The 19037-nt window shown below is 42.0% G+C and overlaps 1 protein-coding gene across 1 annotated transcript in view; it reads right to left on the bottom strand.

Moving 5' to 3' along the window:
* Positions 1 to 5923: 5923 nt before the first annotated feature.
* gal3st3 (galactose-3-O-sulfotransferase 3) overlaps positions 5924 to 19037 on the bottom strand; it is a 35524-nt gene continuing 22410 nt past the window's right edge. The window contains exons 2-4 of the mRNA XM_022764118.1: positions 14737 to 14839; positions 12495 to 13759; positions 5924 to 5988 (exon numbers count right to left, since the gene is read on the bottom strand). Of these exons, the coding sequence (XP_022619839.1) occupies positions 5924 to 5988; positions 12495 to 13759; positions 14737 to 14819 (1413 nt within the window). The 5' untranslated portion in view covers positions 14820 to 14839. The remainder of the gene's footprint in view (positions 5989 to 12494; positions 13760 to 14736; positions 14840 to 19037) is intronic.

Consider the following 19037-nt stretch of genomic DNA (forward strand, 5'->3'; position numbering starts at 1 on the left):
AGACGAGGGTTGTGCGTGTGTGTTTTTTACATGTGCATTTTTGCCAGTGCGTGTCCATGTATCGCTGTGTTTCCTGTTGCGTAAATGCGCGATGCCACATCTGTGGGAAAGTTTACCTCCATATATGCAGTTAAGAGAAAGTCCAGTACAGGCGAGGTTGAAGAGGATGTCCGTGCTGCTGTATGATCGCATGTGTGTGTGATCGGCACAGGCATCCGGCACACAACACACAAATAAATGATTTGTAAATGTGTCTTTTCCTTACAAATCTGTCTCCCTCCCTTTTTATCATCTTTTTTAACAAAAGCTTTACTGCAAGGTTGTTCTTTGCATCACAGTCCATCATATTTTGCATTTTTCTTTGACATATTTGACATATTTCTTCATTTTAAAGCAGCTATTTGTTTTGCTACATAGCCAGCGTTAGCATTAACAGCTGTTTACTTACCTGTCTTGCTAAGGGCTTCAGCCATCATTGCGTTTATAATGCAAGAGGTTATAAGGCGCCCTCTGAGCAGCGCTACTTCCTAAGAGCAGACTGGACAGTACAGTGACTCGGTATCGGAAAATGATGAGACAGTCCAGCTGGGCCAGGGCTAGCTGGTTAGCATGCTAACTTCAGAAGGAGATAAGAAGTGATAGAAAGGAGTGAAGTTTGATGCTGAACTCAATGATTCTTCTAGACTGGTGAGTAAACAGCTGTTGATGCTAACATTGGCTATGTAGCAATAGCAAAACTTAGAAATAGCTCTTTTAAGCCTTTTATAGATTTATTTTCACAACTCAAAAAGGTCATTATTGGATTTTTTTTTTGTCCAAATTCTTCCTTTCCACAAGCAAAAGGTTGTAGTTATGCCAAATAAATCATGGTTATGGTTTGAACTGTTTTGCTGTGTGATGTATTTTTCTCAACTTTCTCAAATTGTGGTTGGTTATCTGGGTTTGGTCATCATTGTTTGGTTTTGTTTGTTGTCTTGCATGTATCAGCAAAAAGTCAAAATGAGTTTGCAGGGTGAACACAAGCTTAGGTGAAAAGTTTGAAAAGAACCGGTGGATCAGTCGCCTTAGGCCTCACTGTGGAGGTTTTCTAGATATGTGCAACTGGAAGGACACCAAGAACAGGGAGGGATTATACTTCCTATTTGTCCTCAGAACTTCTGGGTTATATTGCTGAGTCTGGAACCGGAAAATAGATGGACAGATGCCGGTGCAGCTGTAGTAGCAAATGCTTTTTGCAATCCTAATCCCTTGGAATTATGTCCATATTGGGCAATTCTTGATTTACGTCCAATGTCCTCCACGCTCTACCCCCCCCAGACTGTCTTCCTGCTGTCTCCCTCAGGTTTTCTCCGGCCAATATTCTTTCCAGCCTTTTCTCACTGCTGGCCTCTGCATTTGCATACACAGACAGCTTTGAAGGTAGACTCCCCTGTGATGTTGTTTAATTAAGGCTTTTGAGAATCTGACTGTCTGTGCATGTCACTTTTTTGAGTTCAGGCAAACGTTTTCGAGAAGCTCTGTTTTCATGCGATGCCTTTGCGAGCGTGTGCTCGTGCAGGAGTACTTGTTTATTTCATGTTTATGCAGAGCTCATCTAGCTCCTCTCTTTCTCCCTCAGGCATGCCTACACATCCCAAACACACACACACACACGCATTAGAGAGAGAGAGAGGGAGGGATGGGGGCTAATTAAGTCAGAAATAAGACCTAACCTCCATCCTTTCACTGGTTTATATGAACTAAAACAACAACATCGGCTGATGGCTGTCCATCCATCTGTCCATCCGTCTGCCCCTGCGGCTAAAACATGATCACAGTCCTGGCTGTCCGCTGTGCGTGATCAGAGCTGACTGAAGTCCGCTCAACATGGAGGGTCAGGCTTCCCTCTCATCGCCAGATCACATCATCATTTCATCATTTCTTCCCTTCATCTGTTCAGCCCCTCTGTGCGAACATCTCTCTGTGTGAGAGCCTACATTATGTCCAGAGACAGACGAGGAAATTGTTTTCATGGTGTTGAAAAAAAAACACAAAATTGACAGGAGAGGTGTTTGGCCCTCTGAGGTGCACACACAAGAAACACTGCATCGCTCACAAACAACAAAACTAGTCAAAAAGAAAACTGCTAAACTTAAGAGAACCAATATTTCAAGCTGGTTTCATCAAGTTTTTTCCGGAAAAACTGATAAAAAAAGAATAGCCCTTGCAAACACTTATGTGAGGCTTTGTAGACTAAATAACCCAACATGGTTTCATCAAATTTTTCCAATAGCAGCAGAAACAGATTCAGTTTTGTGGACCCAAACTATGTTTATCTGTCTGTTTATAAATTTACAAGTCTGTTACAAATTTTACTATTATGATTGTAACCATATTGGACAATTCTTTTTACTATCCAGTGCCTCCATTTATCTATAATATCTGTGCATGATAAGCATGATTTGGTTAAGGATTGGGAAAGATTGTTAGTTAATTAATAATTGTGGTTTAATTAATTGTGGTTAACAAAAGGAGCAATGTTAACCACAAGCAAACTCTGGTTTTCCTGCATGAAATTCACCCGTCCATCGACCCCCACACCCTTACTTTGCTCCTGCAGAGTTCTCTACCATTGGCGCTGGATGCAAATCACAAAGTGCCGCATCACCTGCTCCGAACAAAATTCCTACAGGTTAATAATGTTGAGGTGAGGTGGTAAACTACTTTGGTTTGGTGGAGTCATTATTTTGTTCTGTTGACAATTAGCCAAGTCATTCATCTCATTTTAAAGTCTGCAGTCGTCCTCGGTGTGTTCCCGCCTTCCACCAGACCTCTCCGCTTCACACCCACTGCTTCACACACACCTCCTCCCAATTCCCTCATCAGCTCCCTCCCGGTATAAACAGCATACACAAGCTCTTTAGTCATTGTTCCCTGCCAGATTGTCTATTGTCCCATCCAAGCATTATGATTGTAGCCCTGTTTAGCCTGTAACCCTGTTGCTGACCGCTTTAACAAATAAAGCTTTTGCTTCACCTCTCCTGCCTCCCAGCTCTGCTTGTTTTACTCACAAAGACTTTGGTGGAAGCAACTAAAACTACAACTGAGCTCATTTGTTTGTGTTTTATGTTTTATTAATAAAACTGTAGAATACATTTCTTACTCTGTGTAGAAAATGTCAACACACCCGCCCACAATTCACCTCCAAGCACCATTTCATCTGATTGCTCAGTTGTTTCTTCACGTAACACTTTGATGATTTAGAAACACATTTATCTCACATACTTAAAGTCTGACGTACAAAGAAATTGTTCTAAGGGAACAGGTGCAATGATCTAAACAGGTGGTTCTCAAACCTTTTCACATCAAGGATCCCTAAACTGACAGAAAGTAGACCACAGACCGGACCCCCGTTTGATTAGATTTTATCCCAGGACCCTCCATCTGGTAGATTTTAGATTTTAGATTTTAGATTACGGAAAGTTTGAAACCCATTACCAAAATTGTCACACATTCTGTCAATTAGTTATATATAAAATAAATGATTTCTCTTTTTGCTTTGGACCATCAGGAACCCCCTCAAGGACCCCTGGGGGTCCCCCGACCCCACTTTGAGAACCAATGATCTAAACCTTCATGTTCACTCCGGCAGCAGGTCACTAACTGACAAAAAAGCTCACGCTAATGTGACTCGGTTGAACCTGGACAGTCAGTTCACCTAAATAATAAAATTTTATTAGCTAATGAAGTTTTTTTTTTCTGTGGTTCTTTGGTTTTAACAGTGAAGATTTCTTTCTTCATTTCTGCCTCAGACAAACACATGTAAAACTAGAAATTCTCTCTCTGCCGAGGAGAGATCGAAAGCAAGAATAAATGGTAGATTTGATGCCAGTGGCACCTCTGAGCCGAGCGGAGCGGCTATTCAGAGACGGGATGAGCGCACATTATCAGGGATAAGCTGCTCTAACAGCCCACCCAGCCAGCCTCCTGCGCTCCTGCATTGTTCCAACACGCTCTGACTCACAAAAGGCAAAAAATACATTGAAACCTCGGGGCCGCGGTGCCTCCTTGCTCTCTGTGACTCACAAAGCTGGACTACATTTAGCCTGCAACATCCGCCGCCAACACAGCCTGACAAAAGAGCTGCGTGCATCCTCCTGCTGGTGTTAAAGCTGAACTGTTAAGGCAGTGCATGGAAGGAGGGGTGGGGGGGCTGGTAACTGAAGTAGACACTGAGATATTAGGAAACAGGTAACTAGAGTGCAATACTTATAAAAGGATCAGTGGCAAGTTTGGTTTGATTACAGTTTAAGAGAATTGATTCTTTTTATCCCGGAGAATTAATATCCAGAAATTATTTTTCTTGGAATGATGGATTTATGGCTTCAGTTTTAATCTTGGCTTCCACATTTTTGTTCCAGTGTTTTAGTGCAAGTCTGAGTCCAAATGTTCACTGTTTCTACCATCCAGTCTCATGTCAAATCAAGTCTTTAGAGACTTGAGACCATTAATGTACGTCTCAGCTCCATCTGAGCAAGGCTGAAGTCACTGAGAGCTGGTCCAAGTCAGGTCTCTAGTCTTCATAAGGAAAGTCAAGATATAAGTCTTACAGGTCTCTGAATGAGGCTTGAATGGTTTTGTTCTCCAGGTCAAAACATGGTCAAATCTTCAGAAGGTCAATGGGTCAGTGTGGTCAAGTCCAAGTCGACTCAAATCTATGAGGCTCAGGTCTTTAGAAAGAAGTCTGTCTCAAGTCTCAAGTGTATCGGAGCAAGTCCCAAGTCAAGTTAATGAAGGGCAGGTACAAGTCTTTCAGGTCTCTGAATAAGACCTCTGTGTTTTTTCCTCTGGAGTCTCATCCATTCTTTAGACGGTCAAGTCCTAATTCATGTGATTTAAATCAGACTCAAGTCCTCTGTTTGTTTGATGTGTTGATCATCACCAGTGAGTATTTGAACAAGCAGATTTGTCTCTCTGGTTTGACGTCAAGACAGAAATATGATCGGGTGATGTCTAGAGGCAACAAAACACCAACAAGCCATTTCATTGTGAAAATGTTTTCCCACATTTTGCTTTAACTCTGTCAGATGACAGTAAAGTGAGGATTTTACTTATTCATAGGGTGGCTGAAATCACTCTGCGGCTATTATTAGAGTCGGTGTTTAAGTATAAACATAATTAACCCCGGGGCCATGATTTTCTCTGTGATTACAGCAACGTGAGCCAACGAGCTGGAACACATAAAGGCAGGAAATGCACTTTCTCCTCCATGATGAATAGGTGCCTGACATTTTAGGCCCAATCATAGTGCAATCAAGGCAAAGCACTTGAGTTAAGCTATGACAATTCACTGCCTGCAATTTACCCACAGTTCCACTTGTGCACTTTCAAATGAATAATCCAATGAATTGCTGCAGAGAGCAGCATGTGCACGACACATAAATACATGGTTATGGAAATAATGAAACCCATCATGGTGGAGTGTTTCGGCTTGAATTTCCCTCAGCGGGAGTTCCCGTGTGTGTTTGTTGCATTGTTGGTGTTTGAGGTCTCATTTTGGTTTTTTGTGTCGCGAGGGACTCTGTTTGTTTGAGTCTGAGAGGCTCTTGTGTGCAAGTGTAAAAGCCTATTTATACATTAACAAGAGATGTAATGCATTTGGGTGCACGCTGCAGGGCTGCTTGTTAGCCTGTGTGTTATTAGGGAGTTGAATATGATCTTGTGAGTGGTAGCCAGATCTCCCGAGTGATTGGACATTTTGTTCCCAGCTCTGTTATTGTCTCTCTCTCTCTCTCTCTCTCTCCTGTTAGCTGGTTCCTGTAATGCAGGATAGACAGCAACTTGTGATTGTGAAAATAAGTGATTACCAGTGTTGCTAATAACAAATGTAATTTACCCACCCATTTACCAACAAGCCATTTCATTGTGAAAATGAAATGACACGTCAGCCCACGGTGTCCTCAGCCGTCAGCCACGCCTTTTGCTCCTCCAGGAGGGTAACCACGGCAACTCAAAGACAAAGAGACAAATGATTAACATAACAGAAAATCGCCTGTGTAACCCCGTGGTGTTAAAACATGTGCACTGCATATAAAACAACATGAGGTTAAAAGCAAATGAGCAGATTCCAAATCAAACAAATAATAATCGTTTAGGTGTGATTGACCATCGCAGTTGTGCTACACCTGTGTACAGTTTGTCACGCTGGGGTGTGCAACAAATAAAAGTGTGCATTTACCAAATTACCATTTACTTACCTTAGATACAGACACCTTTATATCATGTGGCACCAAGTCAGGCATATCAAAACAGCTTCATACAAGATTTGCTTGTAACATAAAAGGTATTTGCACGTTAGCAGCTCACAAACATATTCACTTCCAAATGGTTTGGAAATGTTTTGCTGACACATTTTTGTGTTCCGCACCAATTTTGAAAATCTGCATGCAGCTCGTTCATGATCAGTGTGGTGACTAATTACTGTATGCAGCATGTCGTCTTATCTTTATTTTCTATCTGTAGGCTATTTCTCCAGCAGTGAATATTAGCAGAAGGGAAGGATTAGCATTACCTCCTGCTTCACAGATTTCAGAGCAGTGACATTAACGCCAAGAAAACAATCAGTAGTATGTCTGTAAACAAGAGTCCACGGCCATGCTGGTGGCTCTGTGACGCTGTACTTAGGAGAGATAGATACTAATATCAGTACGTCTACACGCTCACAATGATAAGCCAAATATGCGTCCACTCACATGCATTAAAAGTCAATAACTAATGAAATGGGCTATTAAATATTATTAATAAATAAAGGCATTAAATACGGACTAAAGTGGATTTCAACCATCACTGATGTCAGCTGGTGAATAAAGATATCAGAGTGGAGAGAAGAACATTATGCACAGTGGACATTGGGGGTAATATTGAGATCTCACCGTTTATCTTATTTATTTTTAAATGTCTCTACAGTGTTGTTCAGTAATTGCCACTCTGCCGTGCAGGGCTGTTAAGTGTCTCCGTGCAGCACCTGACTCGCAGGAGGAAGCACAATGAAAAAGGTTGTTATGTCACTATTACATTACTGTAATTATGATGATGATGCTTATGATTAACCACGATTATAATGGAAGATAAGAGCAAGAGGAGGAAGGCAGCAGAGGTGTGAGAAGAAACACAGAGAGGTGCTGAGGCAGTCGGTCCGGAGGGCCACCTCACAGCACAGCGTCGTGATTGCTTCAATCACAGTCATATCAAACCCACTGCTTTGCATTTTGTTTTTGCCCCTGCGAGAAGCAATTTGTTCATTCATTTAGGCAGACGTGCTGGATGGAGGCAATTTCAAACAACTGATTGCAGGCTGAAATGTCTGGTTTGGGTCTTCAGGGAAATAGAAACCATTTAGAATCAGAATCTTAATTGAGCAACTGTCACTGCGTGTTATATATCGCTGGTGATGAAGAGTGTGTGTGCATTTCTCTAATATTCAGAATAATTCAAGTCAGTGCATATTTGAATAAATCTGCACTGTAAAGAGGAACAGCGGTAACAAACACACATTCAGTCCCGGATGAATTGAAATCATTCAAACTTTATTTGTCACGTTCACCACCCATCATTACAAAGCTTTGCGGCCCCTAGCTCTGATTGTCGCTAGCCATTTGTTCTGAGCCCCGTCACACACCCAAACTCTTCCACTGAATCACAGAGAGTCTCGTTCTTCTCAGTTCACAGATAAACTCATAAACAGAGGAAATACACGAGCAGATCAAAGAAAACGCAGTCAAAGTATTATCAAGTATGCCATTTTCCCCCAGTCACAAGGAACTGTTTCTTTTTTACTTCCCTAAAACATAATGCTCAGCAGAGACCCCCCCCCCCCAAAAAAAAAATTGCTCTGACACAACAAGTAAGAAGCCCAGTTTCATTTTCTAATAAAACGAAAATATAAAACAACAGCTTTACAGCGTCACTCTAAAAAGTGAAGAAGGGGCAACTAATGTGAACAGGATGAGATTTTAGAGTACTGTTTTTACAGCCTCTCTGGCATTTTCAAAGAGGAATAGCAGACTCTTAGACATGACAGCATGACCATTACTGAAACTCTCTCACAAGAAGCAGAACAGCCAGGCGAACAACTCGTACAATCAAAAGAGCACTTTAAAAAGACTCACAGCCAGCAAGAAATGGATCATAAATGAAAGTTGAGGGGAAATAAAGACATATTGTTCAGCTGCCTCCCAGCAGGACACAGACATAGGAGGAAAAGCATTTGCAAACACTGTACCTATTTTGATCTACTACAGGAATGCGTTTGAGCATCAGTTTATTACTGTATACTCACTATACCGTATGAGTACTTACAGTACCTTATAATATCTCAGCTATGTTCAATAAACATCAGGTTAAAGGTTATTAATCATATCAGGTTCTGTGCCTGTGCTTATGGAGACCCAACGTGTTCAAAATAAAATAAATTAGACATCATAAAATAATCATGAAAAAAATAAAGAAAAAACACATGATAGCAATAAATCTTTAAAAGGTGCTATGTGTAAATTTTTGCTATTGCTACATAGCTAACGTTAGCATTAACGATTGTTTATTTACGAGTCTAAAAGAAACTTTTCAAGTTCAACATCAAACATTATTCCTTTACTCACCAATAATAACTTGTTTTATTTCTATCACTTCTTTTCTTCTACTGCAGTTAACATGCTAACCAGCTAGCCCCGCCCTGGTCGAACTGTCTTGTTGTTTCCGATACCGAGTCACTGTAGCCTCCAATCTGCCCTGAAGAAGTAGCACAACTCAGAGGGTGTATTATAACCTCTTGTCTTGTAAAACGCAACAATGGCTGAAGCTCTTGGCAACGCTGGTAAATAAACAGCTACTAATGTTAATGGTGGCGATGTAGCAATAGCAACAGCAACAAATAGGTCCTTTAAAACTGAACAGAGTTGATTTCTGGTCATTTTTATTTCATTCCGACAGTTTTTATTCCAAAATGTCCCTTTAACAAAGTGTGACTCCGACCCAGGCAACAGCCAATCACATAACTGTGGTGGCATTACAAAATGAAAGTCACTGAGGAAAAATGGTGTTGCGATATAAAAACTATTGGAATGAAACAATCATGACCTGCAATAAACCCTGTTATTGTGAAAAGAAGTAATATGAAAAAAAAATTGCACTGTAAAAAGCTGACTTCAAAAAATACATTGGATTAGTCATAATTTCATGACTATATATGTTGTTTGTATATTCTCATGGCCATTCACTTCATAATATCTTATTTATTCAATATTGAACACTTTGGGTCGCCATAGATGATTATGAATGACAAACAACACAAATACAGTGTTTTCTTGTTATTTTACAGCAGATTAATGTGGTTGAATTCAGCGCTGAAATGATTTTCACATGTTGCACCTGAATTCAAATGAATTTAAATACAGCTGAGCATCAGCATTAGTGGTAAATTCATTTAAAGGATAGGTTTAACAATATTCTTTATTTTTCTTTCTGTCCCATTAAATCCCATTAAAAGACCAACGTCAACAATGAACTGATCATATTAATGCAACAAGTATTGTCTGTGTAGTCAAAGCCTGGTGTGGTTTATTCCTCTGTGCCACAGAGCTTCATTGTTTCCCAAAAACAATTAAAAAGACACAAATGAGCCACACTGTTGCACTGAGTGACATGCTCTTTCATTACAATGAACATGGGCATTGTAGTTTATTTTGAGTCGATCCCACATACACCATCCTGCTGGCATAAATACTCACTAGAACAATGAATGTGTATTCATCCACAGCGGGAAATAGGCACTACTTACTTATGTTTGAGCAACATTTGCTAAAAAATATAGTACCCAGCTGTTTTATGAAATTACAGAGTTTTTATTAGAACATGAAACGACATATTTGATACCTGTTTTTAAAAATATTATCAGTAGGAACCAGTGCGCTTGTGGCAGTACAGCTGACAGAGTGGGGAGGTTGGCAGACAGACTTCCGCATTGTTGGTTTTGGTCTTTTCATGGGATTTTTTTGACAGAAAAGAAAAACACACAAAAATGGCTGCCTTACCCTTTAAAGTGGGCCGAGCCAAAGTGTGTAGTTTTTACAGTGTATGTGCCTTGGAAGAAATATTACATATATCTGAACACAAATGTCTGTAAATAAATAAAAACTACTGTGCATCTCATGCTTTCAAAGCTGAGGTTCCTCCGGTAAGTTCAGATAAGCACACTTTGAATTCAGATATTCACAGCCACTTCATAAAACACTGTATCCTCTGCTCAGGTCTGTTTTCCACCCGTTCCACTTTTTATTCCAGAAGGAGCAGCAGCGGTTTGTGTGTTTTTCATTATTGTAAGCTACAGAGCGTCAGGCTCCAACCACAAAAGCATCGTGTGGTTGAGCACTTAAGCACTGCAGAATTAAAGATTAATTTTAAAGCGACTAAACGTGTTTCTATGTGCGGTTTTCAGAAGTGGTCTTTGTAGTTTTGCATTATGTAAAACTTCCACCGCTGTTGCCTGAAGTGGTGTGCTGAACATAGGATGGTCCACTTACTAGATTGCAAAGCACAATTTTTATCCAGTGATTCATGAAAAAAAAAACAGTTAAAAATACAGTAATGGGACTCTTTAAGTCCCGATAATAAATAATACATAGTTTTAATAAATCTCACACGCATGATTTCCTTTTGTTGCCAGGCCAACTTGGCTGGCCATGAAAAAAAAAAAAAAAAAAAAAACCACGAATCAGAGAGAGCCGCTTCTTGGCTCACTCACACTCTCGCACACTCACACAAACATACCCAGACATCCTTCCTCCGCCCCCCCCAGTCACTTTGCAGTACCCTGCTGATCACTGGAGGAATAACAGAACATAAATGACACGTTAAATATGAGCAGGATGCATTAAAGATGGATCACAGCTGAGATAAGCGATGACATTTTAAGATCGCAGCCAACCCAGCTGGACCACGAGCCTTAAGAGGCCTTAAGCATTCTACATGATCACTCTCGCTTTGTCCTCCTGCGCTTCTGGGTTCAAAATGAGCTGGTCCATCATGTCCTTAATGAAAACGTACGGCCGTGTAACCCAAGCACATGGGCCATAGGAGGGCTGTGAGACGAGATGATTAAATATTCAAACGCCGCGACCCACAGGCTTCAAGTCTTTGTCCTGTCAAGTTTTTTTTTACGGTTTTTTACTTGTGCCGGCATGTTGGGGTTGCTGGTAGGTTATTAAATCCACGGCTTTCATATAGAGTGCAGGCCTGGAGATCTTAGTGCAATAACACCCAAGATTAAAAGTAAAAACCCCACATCCAGAAACCTTGCCTTCAACGTAAGGTTTCTGCAATGCAAGATGCGATCTCAGCTGGTGGTCCGAGGGACAATGCAATCAGGGGCGAACCAGGGGGGGTGAAGTAAGCAAGATATAATGGCTCCTCTCTGGACTGAGGGCCTGACCAGAGGGTAGCAGCGGGGATGAGAGGATGGAGGATGGAGAGAATGAAGCAGGGAAGCCAGAGATGTCGGCTGAAGGCTGAAGAGACACAGGCTTTATATATGAGTTCTTTCTCTTTGTGAGTCTTGGTCATAATGGATGGCCGAATTAAGTATCCAGCAGTTTCTAGACTTACCCTCTGGTTAAGGTCTCTCTCTTTCTCTGTGTGTCTTTTAACCCCCCCCTTCCCTCCATTGCTTTAGGGTCTACAGTTCGTAAGAGAAGAAGAAGAAGAAGAAGAGAAGAGTTGTTTATTGTGCTGTTGTAATAATGGTTGGAGGTGATCTCAATGTCTGTCTGGCCTCTTAGGAGGCTCTTTGGAGACCTGACAGCTGATCCCTTTACGTCATTACGTCTCTCTCAAGGACTTAAAGTGGCATATGTTAGTAAGAGAGAGCAAACGAAAGTTCGAGAAACAGAGAATGAAAGCAAGTAACATGATACAATACCAGTGTGATACACACAAAGCCCACTCTGTGCCTCACAATAGGCCTGATATCGCCACTTCCCTATTGAGTCCTGGTTGCACATAACAGATTTGCTTCAAAGAACTACTTTCACCTAAAACCCTCTCCCATCCGCCTCGGTCAGGCGTGAAGAGGTGCACAACTGAGCCGAGTCCCAGTGTAGATTTCCCCGACCCTTGTGTCTGCCAACCCCGATACTGTTTCGCAGACCAGAGAGGGGAGAGATTCAAGTTCAAGTCCAGATATGTCTTACCTCCTTTCCCTCCTTTTTCCTCATTTATTTTTATCCCAGACTCTGGAGGGCACAAGACAGACATTGATTCAAGAACAACCCAGACTTTTTCCAAGGACACCCTTGTTTTCAACCCCCCCCCCCAACCAGCCAGTCATTGTCTTGTGGATCAGGATGGGCAGAACGATGCAGTCTTTTGGGCACTCACATTACATTCAAGTCTCTGTTTTCTGTCCAGGCCTATCTATGAGGCCTGGGTCTGTGAGGATTTAGACCTTATCTTTGTGGTCCAACCTTGAGTTCCTGCAGCAGGCTTTGAAGTGGAGGTGGACCCTGTTCCTGACGCAGGGCCGGGGGCTGCAGGAGGTTGTTGACTGCGGTGCCGGGGCAGGACTGTACGTATGGGCTGCTGGAGGGGATGTGACTGCTGCGGAGACCGGAGCTGGTAGCTTCGTCGGTAGCGCAGTGATTGGGAACGTAGGAGAACCCGTGTGTACTGGACCTCTGGCATGATGAGCTTGAGGCAGAGTTCCTGGGCCTGGCTCGAGAACCCACGGCTGAGATTTACTGGTAGATCGTAGCCCACAATATCAACTTTTCCACTAGGCTGCCAGGGGCGGAGATCCTTGTTTTTGATCTGTGCTGCTGAGCGGAGAAGTGGCATCCGCCCACCGAAGCAGCTCCTCATGAGCCTCTCCTGGGCTCGGCGAAGGAGTCGCACCTCCCTTGCCACACAGGCCGGACCCAGGGCTGACAGCTGGCGCCACAGTGAGGCGTTGAAGTGGTCGTAGAGACGTGCATCCAAGGAATTCCAGGCACGGATCTTTGCAGGGAGGCCCGGTGTCAGGCTCCGCTTTGAGCTCGGGGTCCGCATGTTGAGCTTAAAGTACAGAATGTCATCCAGATCCCAGGAGAGGAGATGGCGAAGGAGAACCAGAGACTCATCAAAGTACTCAGCAATCATCACCAGGGAGAAAACTCGCTCTACCTCTGCAACAAAGGCCCGCGCATACACCACATCTGTTGCTGGGCGGTCCTTGTCTCCACCCAAGTCGAAAGTCAGGGTGTTGCGTGCATACATGGAGTCCTTTTCATCTGGCCGGTAGTAGCGCCAGGGCTCCTCTAGGAAAGCCTCCAGGGAGCCGTTGGGGACCCTCTTGAAGCTCTGACAATACTGGTTGTAGTAACTGAACAAGGATTCAAACATGGAGCCCGGCTCTCTCAATATTGTGACATATATTGTGTCGTTTGGCATCAGGCGCTGCAGCTCCGCCTTGTTGAAGCGCATGTGGCTGGTGATGATGTTTGGCGGCAGCGTGTGCGAATGGACAAAGTGAGAGGTGAAGGAGCGTGGATAGCAGAACTGGTGGCTGCAGGCCTGCACAGGCAACGCCACCGTCAGGTTGTTGTGCTCCGCAAAGCGGAAGAGCAGGTTCTGCATGGTGGTGCTGGCCGTTTTGTGGGTCTTGAGGAAGGCCACATTGGTGTGTTTAGGTTTCAAGCCTGCGGCAGGGTGGGAACGGAGGGCGGGACAACCGAGGTGGAAAGCCTCCATGGTCCTGGAGAAAGGAGAAGAAAATGTAATCACTTATTTGAAGCTCCATTAGCTCCAGTAAAAGGAGCAGCCACTCCAACTAAAATCACGACATTAGAGACGTAAGTGCACAGACACTGGACAGATAATGGAAGAGACTGAGGTGTGCAACAGGAAAGTAAAAATGAGGGAACATTTGGGGAATTGAAATGAGAGGAGATGGAGAGACAATAAAGTAGGATAAAGCCACTCGAGGCCGGAGTATCAGAAACTGAGAGTGCAAGATAATATAAGGTGTGTCTGAAGAGTTTGTAAGTGTTTCAATGTGTCAATATCTGTTGAATCATGGTGTCATGATATACTGTGTAATCGTTATCGATATCTAAATTAATTATTCCCAGTTTATTGTAATTAAAAACAAACCAGTTGTTGTGTTAAATGTGTAAAGAGGTAAAGTATCACAATCATTGTAGCCAAGCTGTAATGAATATTCATGACACAACTTTACCACAGAAAAAGGGCTAAATATAAAATCAAAGAAAAGTCCAATCATATGTAGTACTGGTTGCATACATAATGAATACTCTGCAGTATTACAGCATGTAGTGTTCACTGCAGACTGAACTAGAGTCAGATTTTGAAAAGGTGTGGAAGAGCGAAAACGTTCAACAAAGTAAGACGGCAAAGACAGGAATTGGGAAGAAGTTTCGTGAGTAAAACGTTATGGGTGTGAGAAGAGAACACGGCTGTCAAAGATCTGCCTCTCTTTACTTTTATAATTGGTCCCTTGACCAACTTGGCAGGTCATTGGCACGAAAAGTCTCCAGATCTGAGTATTACAACGAGCCAGTCCCTCTATTAATTTGACTTAAATAGAGAAAAGGAGCTGCCATTGTCAGATTTTTCATTGTAATTAGCACCATATGGGCTCACCGAGATAGAGAACATAAAATGTAAGTAAGTGTGTGTTTGCATATGTGTGGGTGTGTTTCAATCACTCACCAGCTGAAGTGGCCCCCATGGTGCAGCAGAAGACTGACAGTACTGATGGCAACGAAAACCAGGAATATCTTCTTCTGCGACATCTCTCTCAGCTTCACTGGGACTGTGGGAGGCAGAGGAGAAGAAGAAGAAGAAGAGAAAGTGAGGTGAGGAGAGAACACGAGCAAAAGGTAAGAGCAGCTGAGGCACGACAACGAGGGCAGGTGGAGGTGTAATGAGAAAGCAAAAATGAGGATGAGGTGGAGGGGGAGCGCCGGCGAAAATGGACATCGGCGAATCAGAGAACAAGAGGAGAAAACGAGAGGGAGGTTCAGAGGGAGAAAAGATGAAAGGAAGCAGAAATGAGGATCGAAAGGACAGGAAGAAAGGGGAAGAGAGAAAGCGAGCAAGAGGAAGAGACGGACACAGACAGAGAGATTTATTCAGAAAATAATTGCTGGGATCCATTAGCAGTAGAGGGTAGTGTGGCTTGGCTTTTGTCACTCTTAAATAATACAGTGAATGATACCTTCATTACTTCCACCGCTGTAAGAGTCACATTCACTGTAACACCCTTTTATAATCTCTCATCTCCTGGACAGATGGCCCTGTACGTCAGGTGCCGTCAGTAATGAGGGACATGCATATGTGAAAAACCAAACAGCACTTCACACTGAGAGCGCCTCGTGGCAGAAACTCCCCATGTCACTTGACCCACACCGCTGAAATGCTACGACAGCGATGGAACCTGGGAAGGAGTCCAAGCTTCTCCCGATAGCATCTCATTTGCATAACAATGGCCAACGTTTCTCTCTCTCTCTCTCTCTCTCCTTGATTACACCGTCCTGGCACAGTCACCGCGCACATGCCAGCAGACAAGAACAGCGACTCCCATTACTCCTGCAGCTGCATTTTGCACCGTATATACCGTTTGGTGGATTCTTTTATCCACGTCATGGTGGTCACTGAGGGTTAGCTGCACAGACAACATACTAGTGTTTTGATTTATATCCCTGTAATCCGCTTTCCCATTTTAAAAAAACAACAACTATCAATTATTTTTTAAGGCTGCAACTAATTATTTTCATTTTTTCAGATAAATCAACTTATCATTTAGTCTCCAAAATGTCCAAAAATAATGAAAAATTGCAGTCACAGTTTCCCCAGTGGTTAGGCTGACGTCTTTAAATTGCCCAAAAGCCCAAAAGTAATCAATTCATAATGATATGAAACAGTGAAAAACTGAAAATACTCACATTTAAGAGGCTGGAAACAGCAAATGTTTGGCATTTTTTGCTCAATAATAATTTAAACGATTAATCAATTATCTAAACATTTGGCCAAAAGCTTTCCGTCAATTCATTAATAATTTCAAAAACAGTTCAGTTCACTTAAATTCTTAACTTACTGTTCAAAAATGGAAATCTGGCCAATGCATAAAGACTAACAAAGAAAACACAGCGAAAAACAAAGAGTCACCCTTCAATGTAAGATGCAGAGCTCATAAATAAGGATGAGATCATTTCATGTGCTAATTAAGAAACTGTGGTGGAGAAAACTGAGGCCCAGGATCAAGTAAAATCAAGATCTGTTTCCCAAATAATAATTAAGCATTCAGTGAAGAAGTGACAGCTGACCTCATGTCGCGTTGGAGAAAATGAAGAGAGAAACGAAACGTGATTGCTGACAGTCTTTTCTTTTTTCTTCTGAACAGCTGGGACTGTGCTGCTTCAGTGGCTGTGCTCACTAGGATTGTGCGTGAACACACACATGTGCAGACACACGCAGCGGCACCAAAAGCACTGAGCCTGCTCTGATGCTAAAACAGGCACTAATGCTCTCACACTAATTGATGCCCTGATTGTTGCAGACGCACCGTTTGAATAGTTTTAGGCAGGTTTGTCTTTTTTTTTGTTGATGACCAGACTGTCTGATCACAGTTGGATCTGATCATTTTACTTTCATGCATCTTTTTTTTTTTTTTTTGTTAAAGAAAAGTCAGTCGAGTGTTTTTTTTTTGTTCTTTTTTTCATGCAGTTGCACATTTTGGAGCTTTCTGGTACAGCCAGAGTCATTAAGTGCCTTGCTTTAGGGCACCTCGACAGATGTTGAGAGAAGGGAGGTCATTACTTATTCATAACCGCAATGTACTCGGCCATTTTGGGACTTGTTCAAACCCAAATCTCTGGTCTACAGCTGACCCTTTTTTAGATTTTCTCCCACAAGAGAGTGAGCAGTCTGGTTCTCTAGATCCAAGTCTGAGGGATGCACCGACTCGGCAAGGGCAGCAGCAACTAACGATTATCTTCATTATCAATTAATTTGCTGACAAATCTTTTGATTGTTTGGTGTCCAATAGTACAAGAAAAGGTAAAAAGAAATCACATCATAATTTAATACATCGTCAAATAGCCTGATTTGTCAAACCAATGGCACAAAAGCTACAAATATAACATTTGCAATGACAGAAGAAGCAACCAATTCTCACATTGAAGAAGCTGAAACCAGAGGCAGTTTGGCGTTCTTGTTTGTTAAATCACTTAAAAAAAGGATAAATCAATTGTTGTTTTTCTTACAGTTAATATATTTGTTCATTTATAATTGTTACCAGGGAAACTGAAAACACCACTGATAGGACATTGGCACAAGAAATAGGAAAAGCAGACTGCTCTACAAGGCAACACAACCAATTGTCCATCACATTTCAAACTTGTTTCAGAGTGTGAAATAGCGCAACCTTAAATGACAGAGTAAGGCTGTCTGTGCCGGGCTTAGTGTGCTACTAATGTTTTCCTTTATATGTAACATATTGCTTTGATAGAAGGTACAGACAAGATTCAGGTTTATCTTAGCAGAGGAAGATGTCTGGCAACAACTCGCAAGCACTTTTAAAGGTTCCTTCTTCCTCTTTAATAAATAAAATGTTCTTTTATTTTATTTTTTAATAGGTTTCCCTTCTCCTTTACATTGTTCCTGTTTTGTCACAGCCTGAGCAGTCAGAGATATTCATGTTCACGTCTTCCTCCCGTCAGAAGAAGCCAATTGCTGCCATGTACAGCATGAAAAACAACCTCCACTGACTTGACAATTGCCTGAGCTAGATAATCCGTCACATTGAACATGACACCTTAATGTGGTTCCGCCACAGTTTCTACTTTATTTCTTTTTCACGAGTCAAGCGTTTTCATACCTGTGTCCTCGTCACATCAGCCTCTACTTGCTGTCAATCACCTGACACCCACAGGAACAGATGGAAGACGTACTCTCAAAAGCATTTCACCTTACTGTCAGATCTGTTTGTATTTAGCATGGGATGGGACAGCAGTTTGAATTTTAGAAACAGCAGAGACATCCCTCCAGACATGTTCACACCAAGGTGAATATTTGAGGCGACATAATTGGCCTATATGCAAACAAAAGGGGAAATTTGCGTTGCATAGTCCAATACAAGCAAAGAAGCTGTTGGAATCAAGTTTGATGTGAAGATGATCTGGTGGAAAAAAACTTCACCGTCTGTGTATTGACTGTTTGTATAGACTGCAATAACAATGCTATCAATATCTCACAAACGAACCCACATTAAAAATTGCTTTGTGTTCAGTCTGAATGCACCTTGAGGCTAACCTACGTAGCTTTTGCTAAACTGAGGTCGCAATTAAGGTATAATGGTAAATGCTAAAACATAGTCTGTTTACAGAACCAGGGAGAACTTGCACATATGTTAAAAGAAAAAAGTTTTTTAAAAAGTCTTTAAAAATACAATTTTGTAGCTCCAGAGAGAGTTGTGTCAAATCTGAGACAGAACTGAGCTCATTCCTCATCTCTCACTCGAGGCTAGAGGCTCGGGGCTACGTTAGCCGCTACTAGCATAACAGGGCGCCAGGTTTTGAGGAAGGAATGTGTGGAATGAAAAAAAGAGGATGTCTCTGGTTCTGCTGCATTGATTTTGATGCATTTTTAAAAAAAGAAATGCCCATCGTGAGTCCAACCACGTCAGGCTTATAGGAGTTCAACACTTAGAGTGGAGTACAAGTAGAGAGGGCTCAGCAAGTCAGCAAAGTTGCTAACATTGGCTAACTTTTGCCACTACACTTCACCAGACTGTGAAAGGCTGAGTAAGCAAAATCCTTGAGTGTATTGAATTGAGCAATAGTGTGTTTTATTGCTTATGAATTACACATTTTAATTTAGAAGAGGAAGAATTCGTTCTTTTAAAAGAGTTTCAAGGTAGAAATGTGAAACTACAAGCAGAAAATTGGCCACTTTATCTCTGCAATGAAGGACCATTACTAATATTTTCAAGATGATCACTTTCTGTTTCC

Source organism: Seriola dumerili, unplaced genomic scaffold (genome assembly GCF_002260705.1).
Source record: "Seriola dumerili isolate Sdu_G_001 unplaced genomic scaffold, Sdu_1.0 BDQW01000531.1, whole genome shotgun sequence".
Classification (NCBI taxonomy): domain Eukaryota; kingdom Metazoa; phylum Chordata; class Actinopteri; order Carangiformes; family Carangidae; genus Seriola; species Seriola dumerili.